Source organism: Ornithorhynchus anatinus, chromosome X1, assembly GCF_004115215.2.
Source record: "Ornithorhynchus anatinus isolate Pmale09 chromosome X1, mOrnAna1.pri.v4, whole genome shotgun sequence".
Taxonomy (NCBI): domain Eukaryota; kingdom Metazoa; phylum Chordata; class Mammalia; order Monotremata; family Ornithorhynchidae; genus Ornithorhynchus; species Ornithorhynchus anatinus.
In genome coordinates this window covers 4,074,014-4,100,291 of record NC_041749.1, presented here as the reverse complement: position 1 = coordinate 4,100,291, position 26,278 = coordinate 4,074,014, and the positions used below count along the sequence as shown (strand labels likewise).

At 50.2% G+C, this 26,278-nt stretch overlaps 1 protein-coding gene across 2 annotated transcripts in view; it reads left to right on the top strand.

Moving 5' to 3' along the window:
- COLEC11 (collectin subfamily member 11) overlaps positions 1 to 26,054 on the top strand; it is a 31,668-nt gene extending 5,614 nt beyond the window's left edge. The window contains exons 2-7 of one of the 2 annotated variants that reach the window (XM_001507415.5): positions 3,493 to 3,648; positions 7,967 to 8,038; positions 15,416 to 15,487; positions 22,701 to 22,754; positions 25,330 to 25,425; positions 25,634 to 26,054. In XM_001507415.5, coding sequence (XP_001507465.1) covers positions 3,519 to 3,648; positions 7,967 to 8,038; positions 15,416 to 15,487; positions 22,701 to 22,754; positions 25,330 to 25,425; positions 25,634 to 26,025 — 816 coding nt within the window. In that variant the 5' untranslated portion in view covers positions 3,493 to 3,518 and the 3' untranslated portion in view covers positions 26,026 to 26,054. Of the gene's footprint in view, positions 1 to 3,492; positions 3,649 to 7,966; positions 8,039 to 15,415; positions 15,488 to 22,700; positions 22,755 to 25,329; positions 25,426 to 25,615 lie in introns of both variants that reach the window. The other variant, XM_007672890.3, reaches the window with a different exon arrangement.
- The last annotated feature ends 224 nt before the right edge of the window (positions 26,055 to 26,278 follow it).

Below are 26,278 nucleotides of genomic sequence, written 5' to 3'. Positions count from 1 at the left end.
ATCACATCCTTAAATTATTTTCCGTTGCCTTTTCCCTCCCTCACCGATCTTCCACGACAAGAACCTTTTACTCTCTCCCAGCCCCTGTTCAGATCTCCCGACGGTGGGCCCTGGGAAGTTTTCCTTCTCTATTGGTGTTGACCGCGTTGCCTGACGGATTTTGTTTTTTCTTCCTAGGAAGGGGATTCCCGGGTCAACTTTACTAAATTTCACAGCTTTTCATTTCGTTCTAAAAAAGCACAACAGACTGTGGGCTTTCCGGAGCCAATCAACAGCGGCCATTCCGCTAGTCAGCAAGTATTGAGAAGCAGCGTGGCTCGGTGGAAAGAGCACAGGCTTGGGAGTCAGAGGTCATGGGTTCGAATCCCGGCTCTGCCACTTGTCAGCTGGGTGGCTGTGGGCGAGTCACTTAATTTCTCTGTGCCTCAGTTACCTCATCTGTAAAATGGGGATTAACTGTGAGCCTCACGTGGGACAACCTGATGACCCTGTATCTACCCCAGCGCTTAGGAGAGTGCTCGGCACATAGTAAGCGCTTAAATACCGACGTTATTATTATTATTATTATTATTTATTGTGTGCTTATCAGTGCGGGGGGACACCAGATTTTCATCACCCATCTACACTGTCGAACCGTGATGACCTTTCGGTTACCGTACCTAGAAATGAAACATTTTTAACATTTGAAACCTTGGAAAATACATAGCCTAGAAAGCGTACGCTAATGGCAAGATTTATTAAGTATCTATTGTGTGCAAAGCTCTCTACTAAGCAGTGGTTGCTCAGCCGTCTTCTATAATCAATCGTATTTATTGCGAGCTCACCGTGTGCGGGGAGGGCACGATACAATAATAAACAGACGCGGTCCCTGCCCACACCAAACTTACAGTCCACGGGGAGAGACAGACCCTAATATAAATAAATAAATTATGGATATGTACATAAGTGCGTGTGGGGCCGAGGGAGGGGTGATTGATTAACCGATTCAATTACTGATCGCAACGGAGAGCCAACGTTTAGACCAGGAAAAGTAAGATGAGGGAGGATGTTTGAAGACAGCTGGAATTCTCCACTGGAAACCGGCTGTAGAGCTTCCACCTCTGGGGAAGCACGGCAGGAGGAATGTGACCCTTCACCTGGACGGGTTTCCCGGGCGTAAATCCAGAGGTTAGGCCGTTCTGAGACCTTGTTTTTGTCAGAAAAAGGTTCTGCGGGTGATGGTGCTTTCCGACTTCCAAGCTCACAGGGCTTGGATGGGAAAGGGATGCATTTTAGTATTTGGTGAGAGAGGGAGAGAGAGACAGAGAGACGTGGGGAGGGAAAGAGAGAGAGAGATGCAATGAGGAGAGAAAGGAGGAAGGTCTTTCTAGGTGGAACGCCTTGAGGTCCATTTTCCTTTTTCTGTTTTAGAGTCAGTGAGAGACGATCCTGTTTTCTGGAGACGAACGTGTCAAATCTAACAACTAAAACGTCCTACGTGTTCATAGTCACAGTGACGTTCGTCGTGTTCATAGTCACGTTCGTAGTGCTTCTGAGAAGGAAGTTTGTAGCCACCGTGATCTCTCCGGTTCTTTGGGGCTGATTAACAAGAACTAATTGTAAAATGGCTTTTTCAGTGTCCCAAATGTTTTATCGGGAGAAAATGGGATTCGGAGGCACGTTTTGGGTTCGGCTTCCCCTCGACGGGCCCGTCACCGTTCGTGATGGCGTGTCGCCGGGTGACCTTCGGGCCTGACCTCGTTGTGGGCGGGGAATGTGTCGGTTTACTTGTTAGATTCCACTCCCCCAAGCGCTCAGTGGAGTGCTCCGCACACGGTAAGGGCTCAATAAAGGCGGCGGAACGAATGAATGAGTGAATGAATGACCTCGGGTGGAGGAATCGATGATATAACATCAGTGGTTGGGGCTCTCTCCCTGTCGGGTCAGGTTAACGCGGTGACGTGGAGTGTGATGAGCGAATGGGTGGGCGGAGGGCAGCATGTGTGAGGCGGAGGGGGGCCTAGGCGGGGTATTTCTTAAACACTTACTCTGTGCCAGGCACTGTTCCAAGCGCCGGGGTAGGTAGGAGCTAATCGGGTGGGACGCAGTCCGTGTCTCACCTGGGACTCACAGTCTTAATCTCCGTTTTCCAGATGAGGGAAATGAGAAACCGAGAAGTGAAGCGACTTGCCCAAGGTCCCACAGCAGATCCAGTGGTGGAGGTGGGATTAGCACTCAGGTCCTGCTGACGTGCAGGCCTGCGCTCTACCCACTAGGCCACGCTGCTTCTCGAGGTGTTATGGGGACTTTGACTAATGATCACAAAGCACTTTATAAGAGCCATGAGCAAGTCAGACATCTGGGCGCCGCAGATGAGCCGGGGAGACAGTAGAGAAGGAGCGCGACCTTGGGGGAAGGGCCCTGGTCCCGGGTTCTAATCCCGGCCCCGCCACTTGCCTGCTGTGTGACCTCGGGTAAATCGCTTCACTTCTCTGCACCTCCGTTTCTTCATCCGTACGATGGGGATTTAATATCCGTTCTCCCTCCGACTCAGACTGTGAGCCCCATGAGGGCCAGGGACTGCGTCCCACCCTTTAACTTGCACCTCCGAACAGTGCTTGACACGTAGCAAGCGCTTAAAAAAATGAAATCAGTGAAGACAATATGAAACATTCGCTCTTAATCTCCCTTCTCCCTGACCCAGTCAAATCTTTTTTTGGGGAATGGTATTCGTTAGGCACTTGCTATGTGTCAGGCACTGTATTAAGTGCCAAGTATTTAATAGTAATAATAATGGTATCTGTTAAGCGCTTACTAGGTGCCAAGCACTGTTCTAAGCGCCGGGGTCCATACAAGGTGATCAGGTTGTCCCACGTGGGGCTCACAGTCTTCATCCCCATTTTACAGAGGAGGTCACTGAGGCCCAGAGAAGTGAAGCGACTTGCCCGAGGTCACACAGCAGACGAGTGGCGGAACCGGGATTAGAGCCCACGACCTCTGACTCCCAAGCCCGGCCTCCTTCCACTAAGCCAGGCTGTTTCTCTCCAAACAAATGAAGTTGGACAGGCTCCCTGTCCCACATGGAGCTCCGTCTTAATCCCCACTTTACAGATGAGGTAAATGAGGCACGGGGATGTTAAAGGACTCGCCCAAGGTCACCCACGAGACGGGCGGCGGAGCCGGAATCAGAACCCAGGTCCTTCTGAGTCCCAGGCCCCTCCGTGTTTGATATCACATATCAAACACATGTAACCGAAACGCCCCCGTGACCCTAAAAGCCAGCAGAGAGCATTTCTTAGATACTCAACTGGTGTTTCCCAGGGACTCATTAGGAAGATAAGAGGAGAAAAGGCGCCTAATCCACTGCCGGACAATTAGCGTCGTTTTTCCGCTCAGCATTCGAACTGGCGGCCGGGAGAGAGGGCAGCTACAGTTTACTACGCTGCACACTGTCCGGAGCGGGGTTCAGAGGCTTTAGAATTCCCGTAACTGTTTATTCATTCTTTTATTCAGGAGTCGGTGACCCGCAGGCCCTCATTATGAAGAGAGATCTGGTTTTCTTAATGACTCCAATTAGCCTCGCCTTCCTGTCTTTGCTAAGATCTGGATATCCTCAACATATTGCGGAAGAGTCCTGTTCTGTCCAGATTCTTGTTCCAGGCCTCAAAGGTAAAGTTCCTCCCTCTCACCCGCAGCCCGCGCTGCTTTCTTGGACGCTTAATTAATTCATGTGGGCATTTGGTAAGCGCTTACTGTGTGCCAAGCGCAGTTCTAAGGGCTGGGGTGATACAGGGTCATCAGGTTGTCCCGCGTAGGGCTCACAGTCCTTAATCCCCATTTTACAGATGAGGGAACTGAGGCACAGAGAAGTGAAGTGACTTGCCCAGAGTCCCACAGCAGACAAGTGGCGGAACCGGGATTAGAACTCACGACCTCTGACTCCCAAGCCCGGGCTCTTTCCACTAAGCAACGCTACTTCTCGCCCCTTCACCCAGGGACTCCCTTTATGGATGTCCCCGCCGGAGTTAAAGTCTTTCGACGGCTCCAAGCGCTGGGGGAGACAATTCGTTCATAATTAAAACTGTGGCATTTGTTAAGTGTTTTCTCTGTACTAAGTGCTAGAATTATAATAATAATTATGGTATTTGTGAAGCGCTTACTGTGTGTCAAGCTCTGTTCTAAGCACTGGGGTGGATACGGGGTAATCAGGTTGTTCCCCGTGGGGCTCACAGTCTTGATCCCCGATTTCCAGATGAGGCAACTGAGGCACAGGGGAGTTAGGTGGCTTGCTCAAGGTCACGGAGCAGACAGGTGGCGGAGCGAGATTAGAACCCGCGTCCTCTGACTCCCAGGCCCCGGGCTCTTCCCGCTGGGTCTCGCCCCTTCCATCCCAGGTTTGTCGAGCGGAATGGGAATGAGAGTGGAGGAAACGGGTGGGGGGAGGCATTCCTGAAGGGACTGTCTGGATCTTTGAATGTAAAAGCTCCTGGAGGCAGACTCGGGGTCCCTTCGCACCCGCTACGGTGCTCTGCAAACAGCTGGGGCACGGCATAGTGGCTAGAGCCCGGGCCTGGGAGTCGGGGGGTCATGGGTTCTAATCCTTGTTCCGCCACTTTTCTGCTGTGTGACTTTGGGCAAGTCATTTAACTTCTCTGGGCCTCAGTGACCTCATCCGCAAAGTGGGGATTAAGACTCTGAGCCCCACGTGGGACAAGCTGATCACCTTGTATCTACCCCAGCACTTGGCTTGGCATATAGGCAGCGCTTAACAAATGCCGTTATTATTACTATTATTATTCTCTGGGCCTCGGTGACCTCATCTGTAAAATGGGGATTGAGACCGTGAGCCCCACGTGGGACAAGGGACTGTGTCCTACCCGATTTGTTTACATCTACCTCAGCGCTTAGTACACTGCTCGGCACATAATAATAATGTTGGGATTTAAGCGCTTACTATGTGCCGAGCACTTTTCTAAGCGCTGGGGTAGATACAAGGTAATGCGGTTGTCCCACGTGAGGCTCACCGTCTTCATCCCCATTTTACAGATGAGGGAACTGAGGCACCCAGCAGTGAAGTGACTCGCCCAAGGTCACACAGCGGACAAGCGGCGGAGCCGGGATTAGAACCCACGACCTCTGACTCCCAAGCCCGGGCTCTTTCCACGCTGCTTCTCTAGAAGCCTAGTAAGTGCGTAGTAAGCATAGTAAATGCTTAATAAACACCATAATTATTATTATTATTATTAGATTCGTGCAGCTAGTGCTGCCGATCTCTAGTTCAGCAGCGTAGAGCATTAGGAAGCAGCGGGGCCTAAAGGAAAGAGCCCGGGCCTTGGAGTCAGAGGATCTGGGTTCTAATCCTGACTCCTTCACATACCTGCTGTGTGAACTTGGGCAAGTCACTTTACTTCTCTGGGCCTCAGTTCCCTCGTCTGCAAAAGGAGATTGAGTACCTGTTCTCCCTCCTACTTAGAGAAGCAGCGCGGCTCCGTGGAAAAAGCACGGGCTTTGGAGTCAGCGCTCATCGGTTCGAATCCCGGCTCTGCCACTTGTCAGCTGTGCGACTTTGGGCGAGCCACTTCACTTTTCTGTGCCTCAGTTACCTCATCTGTAAAATGGGGATTGAGACTGTGAGCCCCCCGTGGGACGACCTGATTCCCCTGTGTCTACCCCAGCGCTTAGAACGGTGCTCTGCACATAGTGAGCGCTTAACGAATACCAACATTATTATTATTATTAGACCGTGAGCCCCAAGGGCGACCTGATGATGTCGTGTCTTCCCCAGCGCTTAGTACAGTGCGAGGCACATAGAAAAGTGCTTAATAAATGCCGCGATTATTAAGTCCTCCTTGAGCACCTCCACGTCACCCACTCAGAGTAGATGCCGCACTGTAACCTTTCGAAAAGGTTTGAACATCTGTGAAGAAACTAGGTCGTCAGCTTGTTCACCATCACTCTTTCCACTAGCCGTTCGCTCGTACTCTGGTCTGATCCCGGCTCCACCGCTTACTCGTCTGCCGTGTGACCTTGGACAAGTCACTTCACTTCTCTGGGCCTCGGTGACCTCTTCTGTAAAATGGGGATTAAGACCGCGAGCCCCACATAGGACCCTGTGTCCAACCCGATTCTCTCGTATCTACCCCGGCACCTGATGAAGTGTTCGGCACGTAGTAGGCACTTCAAAAATACCCTAAAAAAACACCACCCACAACCACATAAAAATTGAGCAATGTAGTGCGACCTGCCACGAGACTTAAATGGTGTTCGGAGCTCCTGAAAGGAGCCAGGTTAAATAGGGCTTCGGGCCAATGGAGCAGAGTAGCTGTGCCGCACCATTCGATCCCGTGTTTATAAGAGCTAGTTTTCAAGGGAGGCAGTGTGGCCGCGAGGAATGGGGCGATCACTTCCCCGCTCTCTGCCTGGGTCTACATTGCTAAAATGGGGATAAAATAGTCTCCTTCTTGGAGTTTTGGGGCAGGGACCGCGTCCGATATGCTGATCTCGCATCTACCACACTTCTCGACAAGTAGTAAGTGCTCGGTAATGGCATTATTATTATTAATAATGAGATTACTTTAAAAAGCTTACTGAGGGCCATCGCTAATCTAGGAAAAGAACCCCAGAAATCTTCAAATCTAGCTAATAATGTTCACGCTGGTAAGTCAGAGTCCTGTATGATGTTGTCGACTTAGGGTGAAACTTCTACTTTTCATTCCCATATTATTTTGTTTTCCTTTTTTTATGTGTTTTCCCCCCATTCCCTGTTTTTTTTTTTTTCCAGGGAGGCAGCATGACCTAGGGGAAAGAGCACGGGCCTGCGAGTCGGGGGACCTGGATTCTAATCCTGGATCCACCACCCAGCTACTGCGGGCTGGTCACTTAACTTCTCTGTGCCTACATTTCTTCATCTCTAAAATGGGGATTCGCCTCCCGGGCTCCCTCCTACTTAGATTGTGAGCCCCATATGAGACCCGATTTTCCTGCATCTACCCCGTTGTTTGGTACAGTGCTTGGCACTGTAATAAGCACTTAGAAAATACCACAATTATTATTATTATTTCCCCCTTTGCCCCATTAATAATAATAATGGTATTTGTTAAATGCTTACAATGTGCCAAGCGCTGTTCTAAGCGCTGGGGGGGCGGATACAAGATAATCAGGTTGTTTCACGTGGGGCTCACAATCTCAATCCCTATTTTACAGATGAGGGAACTGAGGCACAGAGAAGTTAAGCGGCTTACCCAAGGTCACACAGCAGACAAGTGGCGGAGTCGGGATTAGAACCCAGGTCCTCTGACTCCCAAGCCCGTGCTTTTGCCACTAATCCACGCTGCTTCTCGTTCCCACTGACTCTGTAATTGGATCTTGACATTATCCCTTATCGTTTCCCTCGTTTCCGCTGATCAATCGAGCGAAGGCATTCATTAATAACAATAATAATAATAGTAAAGGTATTTGTTAAGCGCTTACTATGTGCCAAGCACTGTTCTAAGCACTGCGGGGGATACAAGGTAATCAGCTTGTCCCACGTGGGGCTCACGGTCTCAATCCCCATTTTACAGATGAGGTCACCGAGTCACGGAGAATTTAAGCGACTTGCCCAAAGTCACACAGCAGACAAGTGGCGGAGCCGAGCGCTTACTGTGTACAGAGCGCTGTACTAAGCGTTGGGGAGAGTGCAGTACAGTAGAGTGGGCGGCCACGTTCCCTGCCCACAAGGAGCTCACGGTCTAGAGGGGCAGACAGGTGTGAAAATAAATAAACGACGGATACGTACGTAAGTGTGGCGGGGCGGCAGGGTAGGACGAATATGAAGCGTTTGAAGAACGAGTGGCTTCCGAAGCGTCCCTGGCAACGGGCGGGTTCTTGAAATGGTCCTGAAAATAGGGTGACTATTAAGCGTTTGAAGAATCGGTGGCTTCCAATAGGTTCCCGACAACTGGCGGTTTCTCGAAACGGTCCTGAACGTGTGTGGTTTCTTTTCCAGGGGAGGTCGGAGACAAAGGAGAGAAAGGGGCTCCGGGACGGCCCGGGAGAGTCGGCCCGCCGGGAGACAAAGGTAACGTCCCCGAGTTGACGGTCCTGAAAGGCTCGCCGACCCCAAGAGCGACCTAAATCGTTCACTTCTCTGCTTGTCCGCTGGTCTGCTGCGTGACCTTGGACAAGTCACTTCGCTTCTCTGGGCCTCAGTCACCTAAAATGGGGGTTAAGACTGGGAGCCCCACGTGGGACAGGGACTCTGTCCAATCTAATTTGCTCGTATCCACCCCGGCGCTTAGTACGATGCCCGGCACATAGCGCTTAACCAATACCACAGTTATTAGCGTCGTTATTATTATTATTATCATTACTAAGCACTGGGGAGAGAACACCGTAACGGAGTTGGTAGGTCAAGGTCCCTCTTCTTTCCTCTTTTTATAGAAGAAAGTCAGAGATCATCTCCAAAAATGAGGCTGATTCAGCTGAATGCTTGCGGGGGAGGGGGGGAGAGAGAACTTAAACTTGTATTTCTGAATAATAAATGCCATCTTCGTCCCCCTGTCTCTTATTGATAACTGCTGTGTCCTGGGCCATGTTTATTCCAAGGGACATGAGGTCACCAGGAGCAAATGTAATGTGTTTATGTATCACGTTATATTTACGGAGTACATTTATGTCTGTTTAATTTCAAAAATGGATCGCTAAGGACCGCTAGAAGCCCGGTTCAGCCTCCTGGTGTAATCTTTAATAACCCCGTCGTATCTTAGAGTCCAATTACCGCCACCAGGCTCGCTGGTCAGCCGCATAAAGTTTCGGAGGCTTTCGTTATCTGAAGCATTTTGGACGCACTGGGAAAACCCATCTCCCCTTCTAGACTGTGAAGCCGTTGTTGGGTAGGGATTGTCTCTATCTGCTGCCGAATTGCACTTCCCAAGCGCTTAATACAGGGCTCTGCACACGGTAAATGTTCAATAAATACCATTGAATGAATGAATGAATCTCAACTGGGCATTTACATTCACTAGACTCCAGCAGAAACATCACTTTTGCCTGCAGAGGGAACAGAGCTAAGGAATGTTTGAGGAGTCTTCCGCATTCGGAGGCCTTCCTAATTTATTCCCGTCATCCTAAACCCATCAGACATGCCTAGCTCTTGGGAATGCATCTGGACTCACCCTCAGCATTCAACTGTACATTCAATTATTTATTTCGATGACTCTCTTTGCATATATCAAATCAATCAATCGGTGGTATCGACTGAGCACTCGCTGTGCGCGGAACCCTGAACGATGAGCTCGGGAGAAAACAATACAGTGGACTCGGTAGACATGATCCCTGCCCACGAGGGCTTGCAATCTATAATAACAATAATAACGGTATTTGTTAAGCGCTTACTAGGTGCCAGGCACTGTTCTAAGCTCTGGGGAAGATGCAAAGGAATGAGGTTGTCCCACGTGGGGCTCCCAGTCTTATTAACCCTTATTTTACAGATGAGGTCACTGAGGTCTAGAGAAGTGAAGTGACTTGACTAAAGTCACGCAGCCGATAACTGGCAGAGCCGGGATAAGAAGCCACCACCTCTGACTCCCAAGCCCGGCCTCTTTGCACTCGGCCACGGTGCTTCTCAAGGAGAGGTGGACATTGAATTCAATGACATATAAGGGAAATGGAGGAGCGTAGGGTCCTCTACCTAAGTGCTGAGGAGCTGAGAGTGGGGTGATATCAACAAGTATTTATTGAGCACTGTACTAAGCGCTTGGGAGAGTACAATCGAATAGCGTTGGTAGACAAGTTGGTAGCGAAGCAGCGTGGCTCAGTGGAAAGAGCACGGGCTTTGGGGTCAGAGGTCATGGGTTCGAATCCCGGCTCGGCCACCTGTCAGCTGTGTGACTTTGGGCAAGTCACTTCACTTCTCGGTGCCTCAGTTACCTCATCTGTAAAATGGGGATTAAGACTGTGAGCCCCACGTGGGACAAACCTGAATGCCCTGTGTCTACCGCGGCGCTTAGAACGGTGCTGGCACATAGTAAGCGCTTAACAGATGCCAACATCATTATTATTATTATTAAGTTTCCGGCCCACAATGAGCTTTACTTCCGTTAAGTGCTTACTAGGTGCCAAGCACTGTTCTAAGCTCTGGGGAAGATACAAGGGAATGAGGTTGTCCCACGTGGGGCTCACAGGCTCCATCCCCATTTTCCAGATGAGGTCACTGAGGCACAGAGAAGTGAAGTACTTGGACTTCTCCTACTCTTACCCCTTTCACTAAGGCAGGGTGATTTCCAGCTGTTGGCCTGCAATCCTGCGGCCAGCGGGAGAGGATTCTCTCCAGCGTGATCTCAGGTCTCTGCCGTGGAAGGATGGGGATAGCGCGAGGCCTTCATTCTCTTCAGAAGGTTAAAGCCTGAGGGTGAAAGATTCTCCTTCTGACTGTGGGAGGCAGAGTTCATATAGTAGTAATAATAACGATATTGGTTGAGGGCTCCTTATGGGCCACGCACCGTCTCGATCACCGGAGGCTAGATACAAGATCGTCGGCTTGGACCCAGTCCCCGTCCCACGAGAGGCTCACAGTCTAAAGGGAAGAGAGAATAGTCATTTATTCCCCGTTTTACAGCTGAGGTAAGGAGGGGTTGGCTAACTTGCTTAAAGTCACCCAGCAGGCAAGTGGCAGAGTCGGGATTAGAACCCGGAGCCCCCGGCTCTCGAGCCTGTGCTCTTTCTATGGCCTCCAGGGTTCCCAATCCCCGGTTTGGGAGCGAGCGGTTGGGGGCGGGGGGGACTCCGTGGTGGGGACGAAGGAAATATTTTCCTCTTCCTCTTTGTGGGGAAGGTGGTGCTGGCCAGAGGAGCGTGGCCGGGGTGGGAGTGTGGAAGGGTGGGGGGGGGCAGGGAAGGAAGGAGCAAGAAACCAACCCAAAGGAAGCACAGGTTGGGCCGATGGACATTCATTCATTCATTCATTCATTCATTCATTCCTATCGAGCGCTTACTGTGTGCAGAGCACTGTGCTGAGCGCTCGGAAAGTACAAGTGGACAACAGATAGAGGCAATCCCTACCCAACAATGGGCTTACAGTCTAGGAGGGGGAGATAGACAAGAAAACAAAACAAGTAGGCAGGCATCACTTGCATCTACCCCATTACTTATAACAGTGCTTGGCACATAGTAAGCGCTTAACAAATACTGTCATCATTATCATTATTATTATTATTATTATAGCAAGTGCTCAATATATACTGTTGATTCCCACTCTCTCCCCCTCTCTCTCCCTTTCTACTCCCTCTCCCTCTTCTCCTCTCTCCCTCCCTCCATCTCTTTTTCCCTCCGTCTCTCTTCTCCTTCCCTCCTTCCCTCTGTTCTCCCTTTCTCTCCCTTCTCTCCTCCCTCACCCCCTTCCTTTCCCTCTTCCTCTCTCCCTCCCTCTCCCACTCTCTCCCTTTCTCACTCTCCCTCTCTTCTCCTTTCCTCCTCTCTCTCCCTCTCTTTTTCTCTCTCTCTTCCTCTCTCTCCCTCCCTCCCCCCTCTTCTCCTTCCCCCCTTCTCCCTTTTTCTCCCTCTCCTTCTCCCTCACCCTCTTTCTTTTCCTCTTCCCCTCTCCGTCCCTCTCCCTCTCTCTCCTTCCTTCTCTCTCTCTCCCTCCCTCTATCTCCTTCGTCCCCCCCCTTCTCCCTTTCTCTCCCTCTCCTTCTCCCTCACCCCTTCCTTTCCCTCTTCCTCTCTCCCTCCCTCTCCCACTCTCTCCCTTTCTCTCTCTCTCTCTCTCTCCCTCTCTTCTCTTTTCCTCCTCTCGCTCCCTCTCTTTTTCTCTCTCTCTTCCTCTCTCTCTCCCTCCCCCCTTCTCCTTCCCCCCTTGTCCCTTTTTCTCCCTCTCCTCCCTCACCCCTTCCTTTCCCTCTTCCTCTCTCCCTCCCTCTCCCACTCTCTCCCTTTCTCTCTCTCTCCCTCTCTTCTCTTTTCCTCTTCTCTCTCCCTCTCTTTTTCTCTCTCTCTTCCTCTCTCTCCCCCCCCCCCTTCTCCTTCCCCCCTTGTCCCTTTTTCTCCCTCTCCTCCCTCACCCCTTCCTTTCCCTCTTCCTCTCTCCCTCCCTCTCCCACTCTCTCCCTTTCTCTCTCTCTCCCTCTCTTCTCCTTTCCTCCTCTCTCTCCCTCTCTTTTTCTCTCTCTCTTCCTCTCTCTCCCTCCCCCCTCTTCTCCTTCACCCCTTCTCCCTTTTTCTCCCTCTCCTTCTCCCTCACCCTTTTTCTTTTCCTCTTCCCCTCTCCCTCCCTCTCCCTCTCTCTCCTTCCTTCTCTCTCTCTCCCTCCCTCTCTCTCCTTCGCCCCCCCCTTCTCCCTTTCTCTCCCTCTCCTCCCTCACCCCTTTCCTTTTCCTCTTCCTCTCTCCCACTCTCTTCCTTTCTCTCTCCCTTTCTCTCTCTCTTCCTCTCCTTCTCCCTCTCCCTCTCTCCTTCTCTCTCCCTCAACCTCTGGCCAGGGCCCAGCTGACTCTGATGCCCCCAGGCCCAGTGGCTGGCAAAGCAGGGGCTGGGAGAAAGGCTAAAGGAGAGGGTTCTGTCCCTGCCAACCACAAAAGGTCACACAACCCACTTAGTACAGTGCTCTGCACATAGTAAGCGCTCAATAAGTACTACCGAATGAAGGAATGACCCAGAGAGCCAGAGAGCCTCGACGGGCACTAATCAGCGTTTCCTTCAGACCACCAGATCCTGGACCGGGCAGCACTGAGAGGGTCTCGTCCGCACCCCCAAGCCTGTCTTAAAGGAGTCCGGATGATTTATGAGAAAGAATCAGCACGTAAATATCCCCAAATCATTCAAGGAGAGCATTAACTGCCAAATCTCTTGAGGCGGGCTAACAGCGAAAGGCTTTTAAATCCTCCTCCGGCTATAATTTACGTACGATGCCGGCATGAGTTCTCTACTCCTTGAATACATCAACTGGTGAAAGAAAGCATTAATTAATCTCTCAGTTAAGGTGGGAAAATTTATGTGGAGAAAAGTCCATTTACATTTATCATTCTACGGGTTTCTTCTAGAGCGAATCCCCTAGAGCCTAATGATCTCGGCTTATCTGTCTGCACTCTGACACATCTTCTCTGTAGAAGAGGCGTCTTGATTACGGCATTGATCGAGCACTCACTTTGGGCTAAGCGCTGGGTAGATACATGGAGTGCCCAGATGAGGAAACTGAGGCCCGCAGAGGTGAGACGACGTGCCCGAGGTCACACGGCCCGTGTCCAACATGGGGCTCACGGTCTAAGGCACTAGTTCTCCCCTGAAATTGGAGGCAGAAAACACCGATAGAAATGAGAAATGAGAGAAATATTTAGAGGAAAAGTTATTTAAGTTTGAATGCTGAGGGGAAGTTCAACTGTCTTGCTCCCTGTGCTCTTCCCCGGCTCCCAGCCCCCCACACAAGCGTTTAGTACAGTGCTCTGCACACAGTAAGAACTCAATAAATATGATTGAATGAATGAATAAGGGCACGGGAGGGTGCACTGGGTAATCTATAAGTCTATTTATTTCTACTGATGCTACTGATGCCTGTTTACTCGTTTTGATGTCTGTCTCCCCCCTTCTAGACCGTGAGCCCGTTGTGGGCAGGGATTCTCTCTCTCTGGTGCTGAATTGTACTTTCCCAGCGCTTAGTCCAGTGCTCTGCACGCAGTAAGCGCTCAACAAACACGACTGAATGGATGAATATTCTAAACTACATCCCCAACCATGCCTTAGGTTGGAAGAAGGGCATCAACCAATGGTATCTATTGAGCGTTTACCATACGATGATGACGATGGTATTTGTTAAGCACTTACTATGTGCCAAGCACTATTCTAAGCGCTGGGGTAGATGTAAGATATTGGATACAATACAGTTGGTAGAAATGATCTCTGCTCTCGAGGAGTTTACGGAGACACTGCTTAGGGTCGTACTGAATAATAAGCGGAGATGAGAGAGTAATTATAATAATCGTGATTTTTTTAGGCGCTTACTATGATGTCAGTCAATCTGATTTATTGAGCGCTTACGGTGTTCAGAGCACAGTACTAAGAACTTGGGAGAGTACATTAGATCGATATAACAGACACATTCCCTGACGACAACTAGCTTACGGTCTACTAGGTGCCAGGGACTGTACTAAGTGCTGGGGTAGATACAAGACGCAGTCTCTGTTCCACCTGGGGATCTCATAATGTAAGTACCGACAGGAGCAATAATGACCTTACGTCCATTATAATAATAATAATAATAATTATGGTATCTGTTAGGCGCTTACTGTGTACCAGCCATTGTACTAAGCCGGGATGGGGTGGATACGAGCAAACGGGGTTGGACTCAGTGCCTGTCTATAATAAATAATGTAATGTCGGTATTTGTTAAGCGCTTACTATGTGCCGAGCACTGTTCTTAAGCTCTGGGGGGAGATACAGGGTGATCAGGTTGTCCCATGTGAGGCTCACAGTCTTAATCCCCACTTCAGAGAGGAGGTAACTGAGGCACAGAGAAGGGAAGTGACTTGCCCACAGTCAGCCAGCTAAGTGGCAGAGCCGGGATTCGAACCCATGACCTCTGACTCCCAAGCCCGGCTCCGTCCACTGACACTTTTCCTCTTCCTTCTGTTGGATACCATAAAGAAATCGATATCCGGTTTCTCCCCCTGCTTCAAAGCCTTATCGAAGGCCCATCTCCTCCAAGAGGCCTTCCCGGACTCCTTTCCCTCCTCTCCTCTTCTCCCCCTCCCTTCTGCTTCGCCCTGACTCGTCCCCTTCATTCATCTCCCTTCCCAACCCCACGGCATTTCCGTAGACATCCGTCATTTATTTATTTCCGTTACTGTCTGTCTCCCCTTCTAGACTGTGAGCTTTCGGTGGACAGGGAGTATGCCTATTAATTGTAATATTGGACTCTCCCAAGTGCTTAGTACAGGGCTCTGCGCGCAGTAAGTACTCAATAAATACGATTGAATGAATGAATGAATGATTGGGATGTGGACTGCCGGTTTTTCTCAATCTTGCCACTGAAAAGATGCTGGAGACATCTTGGATCCACCCCGGGCACATAGTACCGTGCTTGGCATGTTGCAAGCGCTTAACAAATGCTCTTACTATTTTTACTATTATTATTATTAATGATGGTATTTTGTTAAGCGCTTTCTGCGTGCCAGACACCGTACTGAGCGCTGGGGTGGACACCAGCAAATCGAGTTGGACACAGTCCCTGTCCCATGTGGGGCTCACAGTCTCCACCCCCCTTTGCCAGATGAGGTAACTGAGGCCCGGAGAAGTAAAATGACTTACCCAAGGTCGCACAGCAGACAAGCGGCCGATCCGGCATTGGAACCCGCGACTCCCAGGCCCGGGCTCTAGCCACTTCGCCGTGCTGCTTCTCGGGATTGTGATTCTCTTTTCAAGGGTGGGATAATCTTCTAAATGCCTGTCATTGTCTTGCTTTGCCCAGGAGATATGGGAGACCAAGGACAGAAGGGCACCGTGGGTCGCCATGGAAAGATCGGTCCCATTGGGTCGAAAGGTATTCTCGGTTCCATTTTGTTCCCCTCTCGCTTCCCCCCTTCGAGGGGCTACGGGGAAAACCGCCGCTTCGGTTCTTCGAGATGAGTGCAGCAGTTGCTGCTGAAATTCATTCATTCATTTAATAGTATTTATTGAGCGCTTACTATGTGCAGAGCACTGTACTAAGCGCTTGGAATGGACAAATGGGTAACAGATAGAGACAATCCCTGCCCACTGATGGGCGTACGGTCCAATCGGGGGAGACTTGGAACACTTTCTGTTTTGGTCCATCCTGAAGGGTAGAATTTGCCGTCCTGTACTTGTCAATCAATCAGTGGCATTTAATAATAATAATAACGTTGGTATTTGTTAAGCGCTTACTATGTGCCAACCATTGTTCTCGGCGCTGGGAGAGATGCAAGGTAACGAGGTTGTCCCGCGTAGGGCTCACAGTTCTTAATCCCCATTTCACGGAAGAGGTCACTGAGGCCCAGAGAAGCAAAGTGACCTGTCCAAGGTCACACAGCTGACAAGTGGCGGAGCCGGAATTAGAACCCATGACCTCTGACTCCCAAGCCCGGGCTCTCGCTACTACGCCAGGCTGCTTCTCTGTATTTATTGAGCACGTACTAGAGAAGCAGCGTGGCTCAGTGGCAAGAGCCCGGGCTTGGGAGTCAGAGGTCGTGGGTTCTAATCCCCGCTCCTCCACCACTTGTCAGCTGTGTTGACCTGGGGCAAGTCACTTAACTTCTCTGTGCCTGAGTTACAGCATCTGTAAAATGGGGATTAAGACGATGAGCCCCACGTGGGACCACCTGATTACTCTGCATCTCCCCCAGCTCTTAGAACAGTGCTTGGCACATAGTAAGCGCTTAACAAATGCCGTTGTTATTTTACTGGGTGCTCGGGAGAGTACAGTACAATAGAATGAGCAGACGCGTTCCCTGCCCATAAGGAGCTTAATAATAATAATAATAATGTTGGTATTTGTTAAGCGCTTACTATGTGCCGAGCACTGTTCTAAGCGCTGGGGGAGACGTAGGGGAATCGGGTTGTCCCACGTGGGGCTCACAGTCTTACTCCCCATTTTACAGATGAGGCAACTGAGGCACAGAGAAGTTAAGTGACTTGCCCACAGTCACACAGCCGACAAGTGGCAGAGCTGGGATTCGAACTCAAAGCCCATGCTCTTTCCACTGAGCCAAGCTTAAAGTCTGGAGGATTTAAGCATCAGATGTTTGAAGACTTCGGGTGGCTATAGCGAATAGATCCGCGCTACTTAGACACAACTGGGAAATCCGGCCAGATCGAACACCTCGGTATCTCCCGAGCTTTCCGTGTTAGACTTTTGAAAGTCCCTTCTGCGCATGGTATTTGTTAAGCACTTACTATGTGCCAGGCACTGTTCTAAACCCTGGGGTACATACAAAGAAATCAGCTCGGACACAGAGCCTGACTCTCACGGGGCTCTTAATCCCCATTTTGCAGATGGAGTAACCGAGGCACAGGGAAGTGAAGTGACTTGTCGTAGGTCACCCGGCAGACAAGTGGCAGAATTAGAACCCAGGTCCTTCTGACTCCCCGGCCTGGACTCTGTCCACTGGGCCGTGCTGCTTCGGGGAGTCTGATCTTTTAAAAAACTCCTTTTGTGGTCAAGGCAGAGTGTCCTCTTATCAAGTACGGCCTCCTTTTTACAAATCTACACGTTTAAAATGCGATTGAGTCAACCACCGGACCGTCTTCACGAGATATCTTTCCGCTGAGTCCCTAGTCGCAATTTCCCCCGAGATTCTGAAATTGGAAGGGGGCTCTCCGTCATATTAAATGCCGCCTAAAAAGAACAAACACCGTTTCCCTCCCTCGTTCGAGATTATCGTCGGTTTCATTCTCCGTGTTTGGTAAAGAGATCATCATTAAGACCAGCGAGATGGAAATATTCAATTATTTGGCTCTATACATGTCCAACTTTTAGTTTTCTCTTTGAAGATCTCGAGTTCCCCCTTTCCTTGGACTTCCATTTTATGATTCGTTCGCTCTGGATAAATTTTGGTGCTTACCGAAAGGGAGTGACTGAGTAATAATACTGACGTGGTGAACACTTACTATCCGACAAGCACTGCGCTAGAAGCAAAACGGATCGGACACAGTCCTCATCCCACACAGGGCTCACAAAATAGGAGGGACGGAGCCCATAGGAATAGATCTTTCCTGATCTATTTTACAGATGAGCCCCAGAGATGTTAGCCACTTGCCCCCCGTCATCAGCCGATAAGCGGAGGAGCCGAGATTCGAAGGCTTATCTCCCGATTCCCTGGCCTTTGCTCTTTCCACTGGGCCACAGTGCTTCTCACAGTGCCGGGCAGAGGCACGGTTGGCTCTTTCGGGGATAGCGAGCCTCCGCCTGGGCTCAGAGGACGGACGGGGGTTACCCCCAAACCACCAGAACAGCCACGTGGAGTGAGCGCTCTCAGTTTATTTCACTTGGGGCCATTTTTATTTTAGCCGGCCGTGTCCTCCCAACCCATGGGTACCTTGCTCTCTACCCAGTGGGTAGTCAGTAAGCATTCGATAGTATCTACTGAGCACCCAGCTTATAGAAATCACTAAACTTGAGGCTTGGGAGAGCACAATAAAAATAAAAGATCTCATTCCCCGCCCTTGGAGAGCTGACAGTCTAATGGGAGATACAAGCTGACAGTATAGTAATGTTGGTATGCGTTAAGCGCTTACTAGGTGCAGAACACTGTTCTGAACGCTGGGGTAGATACAGGGTAATCAGGTTGTCCCACATGAGGTTCACGGTTAATCCCCATTTTCCAGATGAGGTAACTGAGGCCCAGAGAAGTGAAATGACTCGCCCACAGTCCCACAGCTGACAAGTGGCAGAAATGGGATTCGACCCATGACCTCTGACTCCCAAGCCCGGGCTCTTTCCACTGAGCCGCGCTGCTTCTCTAACACACAAACACACGTATATATATGTGTGTGTATGTATACACTATAGATACATTATGTATAAAATTTGAGTGTGTATATATCTCTACACTATATATAATACCTGTGTACGTATATACACACACACACACACACCAACACGTACATACAGAGGGTGGGAGGAAAAACACAGAAATCCCGGTATCCGCCAGGGGTGTGGAAAAGAGAATAAATTCATGGAGATATGGGATACGACTATGTCATAAATGGATCCATAAATCCTTGCTAAGGGGGAGCGTTGGGACACGTGTGGATACAGCTGAGCCTCAGGATCCGTACGGCTTCTTGCTCCCACTTGGTAAGCATGGGGCATAGTAAGCGCTTAACAAATACTATTATTATTATTATTATTATCATTATTGTTATTTCCCAACTGTGGGTTTCCCCTTTGGGCGTTTTTCATGCCGGCGGAGGGAGGGAGGAGAAGAGGCAGGGAGTGGAATGGACACTTCAAACTCCGAGACTTCTGAATCCCATCACGGTGCCAGAGGAGCAGTGTGGCCTAATGGGGAGTGCGCAGGATTAGCGGTCGGGACACCTGCGTTCTAATCCCGGCTCCGCTACTTACCCGCTGTGTCACCTTTGGTGAGTCACTTCACTTCTGTGTGCCTCAGTTTTTTCATCTGTGGAATTACCGCTATTATTATTATCATTACTATTTGAGCTGGAACATGTTCACTAGAAACCTCCTAATCTCCCAGTGCTCATAGAGGACTGGGTTTGGCCTCCACTTGATCCATGTGTCCTCAGGTAAACCCTCTGTCTTGTTTTTCTGGTATTTGTTAAGCCCTTACTACCAGGCACTGTTCGGATTGTACTTTCCAAGCGCTTAGTACAGTGCTCTGCACACAGTAAGCGCTCAATAAATTCAGTTGAATGAGTGAGTCTTCTAAGCGCTGGGGTAGATACAAGATATTCAGGTTGGACACAGTCCCTGTCCCACATAGGGTTCACAGTCTCAATCCCCATTTTACAGATGAGGTCACCGAGGCACAGAGAAGCAAAGCGACTCGCCCGAGGTCACCCGGCAGAGTCGTAGCAAAGTCGGAATTAGAACCCAGGTCCTATTGCCTCCCAGGCCGGTGCTCTACCCATTAGGTCACGCGGCTTCTCTCCCCAGATACTGCACCGGCAAGCGGACGGACGATTCTTTTCTATTATTAATATCGTCTGAGAGGATATTTATGAATTTTAGTGAGATATAAATCTCGAATCACTTCTGCATTTGGGCAATTTATTCCACCTTTAGTGAGAGGTTTTAAAAAACGGCATTTTCACGGAAACAACCGAGTGGATTTTACTGTAGAATTGGAGATTTCTGTGCATAGCGAAAGAGCAAAGGGATCATTAATATCTTCCGCTATTATCTTGATAGTATTGAGAATACTAACGATTCAAACCGTGAGAGATCTGCGTTTTGTGATTTCTCTGAATCTTAAAAAAACCTTCTTTTTCCTCCCCCAAAATAGAAACCAACTTAGATTGTTCTTAGGTTTGTTTCTCTCAGGGTATACCTAGGAATTTTCCTAAAATCCCTTCTTCCCTATCTTTCGCAGCAAGAAAAACACATCTCCTTTTCAAATAGTTTTAACACATTCACTCTCCTTGAATTTAATAAAGATAGAAAAGGACTTTATTTCAGACTGGAGATTTAAATGATAATAACGTTTAAAAGTTATTTTGATACTATTAAGCACTCACTATGTGCTAAGCGCTGTTCTAAAGTCCTGGGATAGATGCAGGTTAATCAAGTCAGAGGCATGGGTCTTTAAATAGGAGGGAAAACCTTTATTTGGTTTCCTGATTTTGCTCTGACCTTCAAGAGGAGAAATGGCTTAGAAAGAATACAATTTTTAAAAATCAGATTTCCATAAATTAAGGAGGAATGAAACATAATCTTTTTTTAGCAAACGAGAATTTTGGACATTCTGGGGGCACTCGCTCATTAAAAAGAAAATCAGGAAGCACGATTACCAACTGATATAACTGGAAACACTTGAGTTCTGTGCAAATGCTAGAGGAGGGGGACCCTTCTCCACCCGGCTGGTGTAGAACACAGTGTTGGCTGTGTAGTAAGCGCTTAATAATTACCACAAGAAATGTTGCCGATTTGTACATTCCGAGCGCTTAGTACAGCGCTCTGCACATAGTAAGCGCTCAATAAATGCTATTGAATGAATAAGAAAAAAAATATCGGTAATAATAATGTTGGTATTTGTTAAGCGCTTACTATGTGCAGAACACTGTTCTAAGCGCTGGGAGAGATACAGGGTCATCAGGCGGTCCCACGTGAGGCTCACAGTTAATCCCCATTTTACAGATGAGGTAACTGAGGCCCAGAGAAGTGAAGTGACTCGCCCGCAGTCACACAGCTGACAAGTGGAGGAGCCGGGAGTCGAACCCATGACCTCTGACTCCGAAGCCTGGCCTCTTTCCACTGAGCCACGCTGGTACTCTTATAGAAGCTCAGGCCGGACTGCTCCCAAATTCATGAGGGTGGGATCGAATCAAAAAGGGGACCAAAACTCAGGAGATTTTTTTCTATCCTTCCTACCGTCCTCCCTCGGTGACATTTCGCTTCTCACTGTTTTTATTTTGCCCCATCCTTAAATCACTACCTGGTAAGAAGCTGGGATCTCTGAGAGGAATATTTACTTTCTTTGACCACTATCTGCCTTCGGCTTGCTGCCTTCCTTTTGATCATCCCGCAGGAATACACGTGACGGCGGGGTCGCATAGGGGATAGAGCACCGCCCTGGGAGCCAGAAGGACCTGGGTTCTAATCCCGGCTCCGCCACTTGTCTGCCGAGCGATCTTGGGCAAGTCACGTCTCTGTGCCTCAGTTCCCTCTTCCGTAAAATGGGGATTAAGACCGTGAGCCCCATGTGGGACGGGGACTGTGTCCAACCTGATTAACTTCTACCTACTCCAGTGCTTAAAACAGGGCTTGGCACATCGTGATTGCTTAACACGTACCCTCCTTATAATAATTATTATTAGAATTACGGACCTCTAGAGTTAACAAAAGGGTTACTGCTCTTCCTAGAGCCACCCCAGACCTGTCTCCTTTGCTGCTGGTAATAATAATGTTGGTATCTGTTAAGCGCTCACTATGTGCAGAGCACCGTTCTAAGCGCTGGGGGAGATACGAGGTCGTCAGGTCGTCCCACGTGAGGCTCACAGTTAGTCCCCATTTTACAGATGAGGTAACTGAGGCACCGAGAAGTGAAGTGACTCGCCCGCGGTCACCCAGCTGACAAGTGGCAGAGGCGGCTTTCGAACCCATGACCTCGGACTCCCAAGCCTCTTTCCACTGCGCCACGCTGGTAATGAGTCAGTGATATTTATTGAGCGTTTACTGTGTGCAGGACACTGTGCTAAGCGCTTGGGAGAGGACACCGTAACAATATAACAGACACATCTCCTGTCCACCACAAGCTTACAGGCTGGCGGACTGGACTACGATCCTCCGGCCATTAGTCATTGCACGGATTGGTGGGAGGCGCGTACTGTACTCTCCCAAACGTTTAGTACAGCGCTTCAATAAATACGATCGGATGAATGAGTACCGTCCCCCCGCTGCTCAATACAGCATCCACTCCTCGGAGTCCTTTCGCACAGCACTTGGGTCCATAACCATCATTTATTTATTTCTATTGATGTCTGTCTTCCCCCTCTAGACGGTAAGCTCGCTGCGGGCAGGGAATGCGTCTGTTCTATCGTCCTCTCCCGAGCGTTCAATACGGTGCTCTGCACACAGTAAGCGCTCAGTAAATCCGACCGATCGATTGACTGGAAGGTTGGCCCCGTGCCTGGCCCTGTCAGATTTTGGGCTAAGGAGGCTCATGGTCAACAAGCTCAGGAGCAGCACTAAGTTAGAGTGGGACGCTTCAGTCTGGAAAAAAAGAGAGCCGAGAGGGGCCAGGATTGATACTCCAAAAATCGTGGAAGGAGCAGAGCGGGGGAGCAGAGAGTCGATGCTCATCCAGCCCCCCAACCTCAGGGCCACAAGGTTTGAAACCCACCGAAGGAGCCGCTTCTTCTCCCAGTGCACTTGAAGCTGAAGTTTCTCTGGCCCGCACCAGTTGCCTCGGGTGAAATGGGGAATGTAACTCAGAGCCCAGAGAAACTTGAGGGCCTTAAAGAACCGAGAAAAACTCCATCCCGGAGATTTCCTTAGGAGATGGAAGTGGCGGGCTGCTGCGAGGCCTTGCTGAGCTCTGTATTTCCTTTCCCAGGTGAGAAGGGAGATCCGGGGGATGTGGGGCCGACCGGGCCAAACGGAGAACCAGGTAAAACCGCAAAAATGCCGAGGATCTGCAGAATTTCATTTAGAATCCTACCTTCCTTTCCATTCCCTTCCTTCCATTCCATTCCATTCCATTCCATTCCCTTCCTTCCATTCCATTCCATTCCCTTCCCTTCCATTCCCTTCCCTTCCATTCCCTTCCCTTCCATTCCCTTCCCTTCCATTCCCTTCCCTTCCATTCCATTCCCTTCCATTCCATTCCCTTCCTTCCATTTCCTTCCTTCCTTCCTTCCTTCCTTCCTTCCTTCCTTCCTTCCTTCCTTCCTTCCTTCCTTCCTTCCTTCCTTCCTTCCTTCCTTCCTTCCTTCCTTCCTTCCTTCCTTCCTTCCTTCCTTCCTTCCTTCCTTCCTTCCTTCCTTCCTTCCTTCCGTCCTAGTTCAAAAAGTCCTCCAGCAGGCAGATGAAGAGCAAAGTGAACCCGGAGAACCTACTGACTTGTGAAATCTTTTTGGCTCCACAATACTTCCTTTGTTGAGGTTCCCTCCGGCGTCTCTGAGATGTGCCAGTCGTTGGAAATTCAATAGTATTTATTGAGCGCTTACGATGTGCAGAGCAATGGACTAAGCGCTTGGAATGTACAATTCGGCAACAGATAGAAACAATCCCTGTCCACTGACGGGCTTACAGTCATGGCTCAGTGGCAAGAGCCCGGGCTTGGGAGTCAGAGGTTGTGGGTTCGAGTCCCAACTCTGCCACTTGCCAGCTGTGGGACTTTGGGCAAATCACTTAACTTCTCTGTGCCTCAGTGACCTCCTCTGTAAAACGGGGACTAAGACCATGAGCCCCACGGGGGACAACCTGATTATCTTGTATCTACCCCAGCGCTTAGAACAGTGCTCAGCACATAATAAGCGCTTAATAATTACCATTATTATTAGAGAGGCAGCGTGGCTCAGTGGAAAGAGCCCGGGCTTGGGAGTCAGAGGTCATGGGTCCTAATCCCGGCTCCGCCGCTTGTCAGCTGGGCGACCTTGGACGAGCCGCTTAACTTCTCTGTGCCTCAGTTCCCTCATCTGTAACATGGGGATTAAGACCGTGAGCCCCACGGGGGACAACCTGATTGCCTTGTATCATCTGCCCCAGTGCTCAGAACAGTGCTTGGCACATAGTAATCGCTTAACAAATACCATCATCATCATATTCTTGTGGATATCGCAAAACGCTTTAGAAGTCAGAATTATTTATGGGACAGTCCGAAACCCCCTCAGACGATTCGGCCTACAGATGGCTTTAGAGGGAAAGAGGTTTCCTTCCGTTAGCTCCGTCGCATTGTTTAGGTTCAATAGTATTTATCGAACGCTTACTATGCGCAGAGCACTGTACTAAGCGCTCGGAACGAACAAGTCGGCAACAGATAGAGACGGTCCCTGCCGTCCGACGGGCTTACGGTCTAATCCGGAATGCAAATTCCGGTAGGCATATTTCAGGACGGAATTCGGCCACTTTTTTTGGTATCGCCGAAGCGCTTATTTCACTTCGATCGTCTCTACTGGGCGCTTACCGCGTGCAGAGCACCGTACTAAGCGGTGGGGAGAGGACGATACCACCATAAACGGACCCTTTCCCCGCCCACGGTGAGTTTACGGTCTAGAGGGGGAGACAGACTTTTAATAGAAATGATATAAATATATTACAGATATGAACATGTCAAGCACTGTACTAAGCACTGGGTTAGATACCAGATCATTAGGTCCCGCATGGGGCTCCCAGTCCAAGTAGGAAGGAGAGCGGGCAGTGCATCCCCGTTTTGCGGATGAGGGAACTAAGGCGCAGAGAAGGCAAGTGACTTACCCAAGGTCACACAGCAGGCTAGTGGCAAAGCGGGGATTATCAATCAATGGTATCCGTTGAGTGCTTACTATGTATAAAGCACTGTACTAGACGCTTGGGAGAGTGCAGTAACAACAGAGTTGGAAGGCACGTTACCCGTCCACAGTGAGTTTACAGGTTCTCTGACTCCTGGGCCCGTGTTCTTTCCACTGGGCAACGCTGTTTTTTTATGGTATCTGTTAAGCTCTTACTATGTGCCAAGCACTGTTCTATACCCTGGGATAGATACAAGGTAATCAGGTGGGCCATGGTTTTACAGTCTCAATCCCCGTTATACAGATGAGGTAATAATAATGATAATAATAATAATGACACTTGTTAAGCGCTTATTATGTGCCAAGCACTGTTCTAAGCGCTGGGGCAGTACACAGTCCCCGTCCTTCCTTGGGCTCACCCTCTTAATCCCCATTTTTTACAGATGAGGTAACTGAGGCCCAGAGAAGCGAAGTGACTTTCCCAGGGTCACACAGGGAGCTGAGGCCCAGAGAAGCGAAGCGAGTTGACCGAGGTCCCACAGCAGACAGGTGGCGGAGCCGGGATTAGAACCCAGGCCCTTCCGACTCCCAGGCCCGGGCTCCGTTCGCTGGGCCGCGTTGCCCCCGTTCCCGAGGGCCACGGGGAAAGGCATTCCGATCCCAAGGCCTCCTCGGCTCCCTCGCTCTCGTCGCCCCCGGGCTTCCGTCGTCCTCCCATCGAAGCGATCGACCGGTCGGCGGTATTTCCCACAGGCATCCCCTGCGAGTGCAGTCAGCTACGGAAGGCCATCGGGGAGATGGACAACCAAGTGACCCAATTAACCTCCGAGTTAAGATTCCTCAAAAATGGTAGGTGCCCCCCCCCGCCGGGCCCCCCCGGTCCCCGCCGTCCCCCCCGGCCCCCGGGCCGCACGTTTGAATTTAACCGACGGTCGGTCTGCTCTTCAGTAATGCTGCCGTGTTGTCCTGTTCGATGTGTGTCTATTTTGTGTGGTGTGCATTAAGTTTGTTTATAGAAATGCGAGTGCTCACTTTTCAGCACTGCCCTCCCCCGCAGCTATTGCTGGTGTGCGTGAGACAGATAATAAGATTTACCTGCTGGTGAAGGAAGAGAAGAGGTTCGTCGACGCCCAGCTGTACTGCCAAGGGAGAGGCGGGAACCTCTGCATGCCCAAGGACGAGGCCACCAACGGCCTCATCGCCTCCTACGTCAACCAAGCCGGGCTCAGCAGAGTGTTCATCGGCCTCAACGACCTGGAGAAGGAAGGGAGTTTCGTCTACTCGGACTGTTCCCCCATGCAGACCTTCAACAAGTGGCGAAGCGGGGAGCCCAATAACTCTCACGACGAGGAGGACTGTGTGGAAATGGTCGCCTCGGGCGGTTGGAACGACGTGTCCTGTCACATCACCATGTATTTCGTCTGCGAATTCGACAAGGAGAACGTCTGAGCGACGCCGCGGCCTCCGCCGGGCCGGGCCCCGGGCGCCCGCCGGCGAGCCCCGCCGCTCATCCGGCCGACGGCGGGGCCGGCCGGCCTCCCTCCGGAGCCCCCGGGACGTCGCGGGGCCGCCAGCGGGAGAGGTCTTCCCGACGAGGGCCTCCGCCCTTCGGGAGGGCAGGGCTTCCGGGAAACGAGACCTCGTCGGCCCACGCTCCGGTCGACCTTCGGTATTTAGAGGCCGGAAAAGCGTTAGCGCTCTC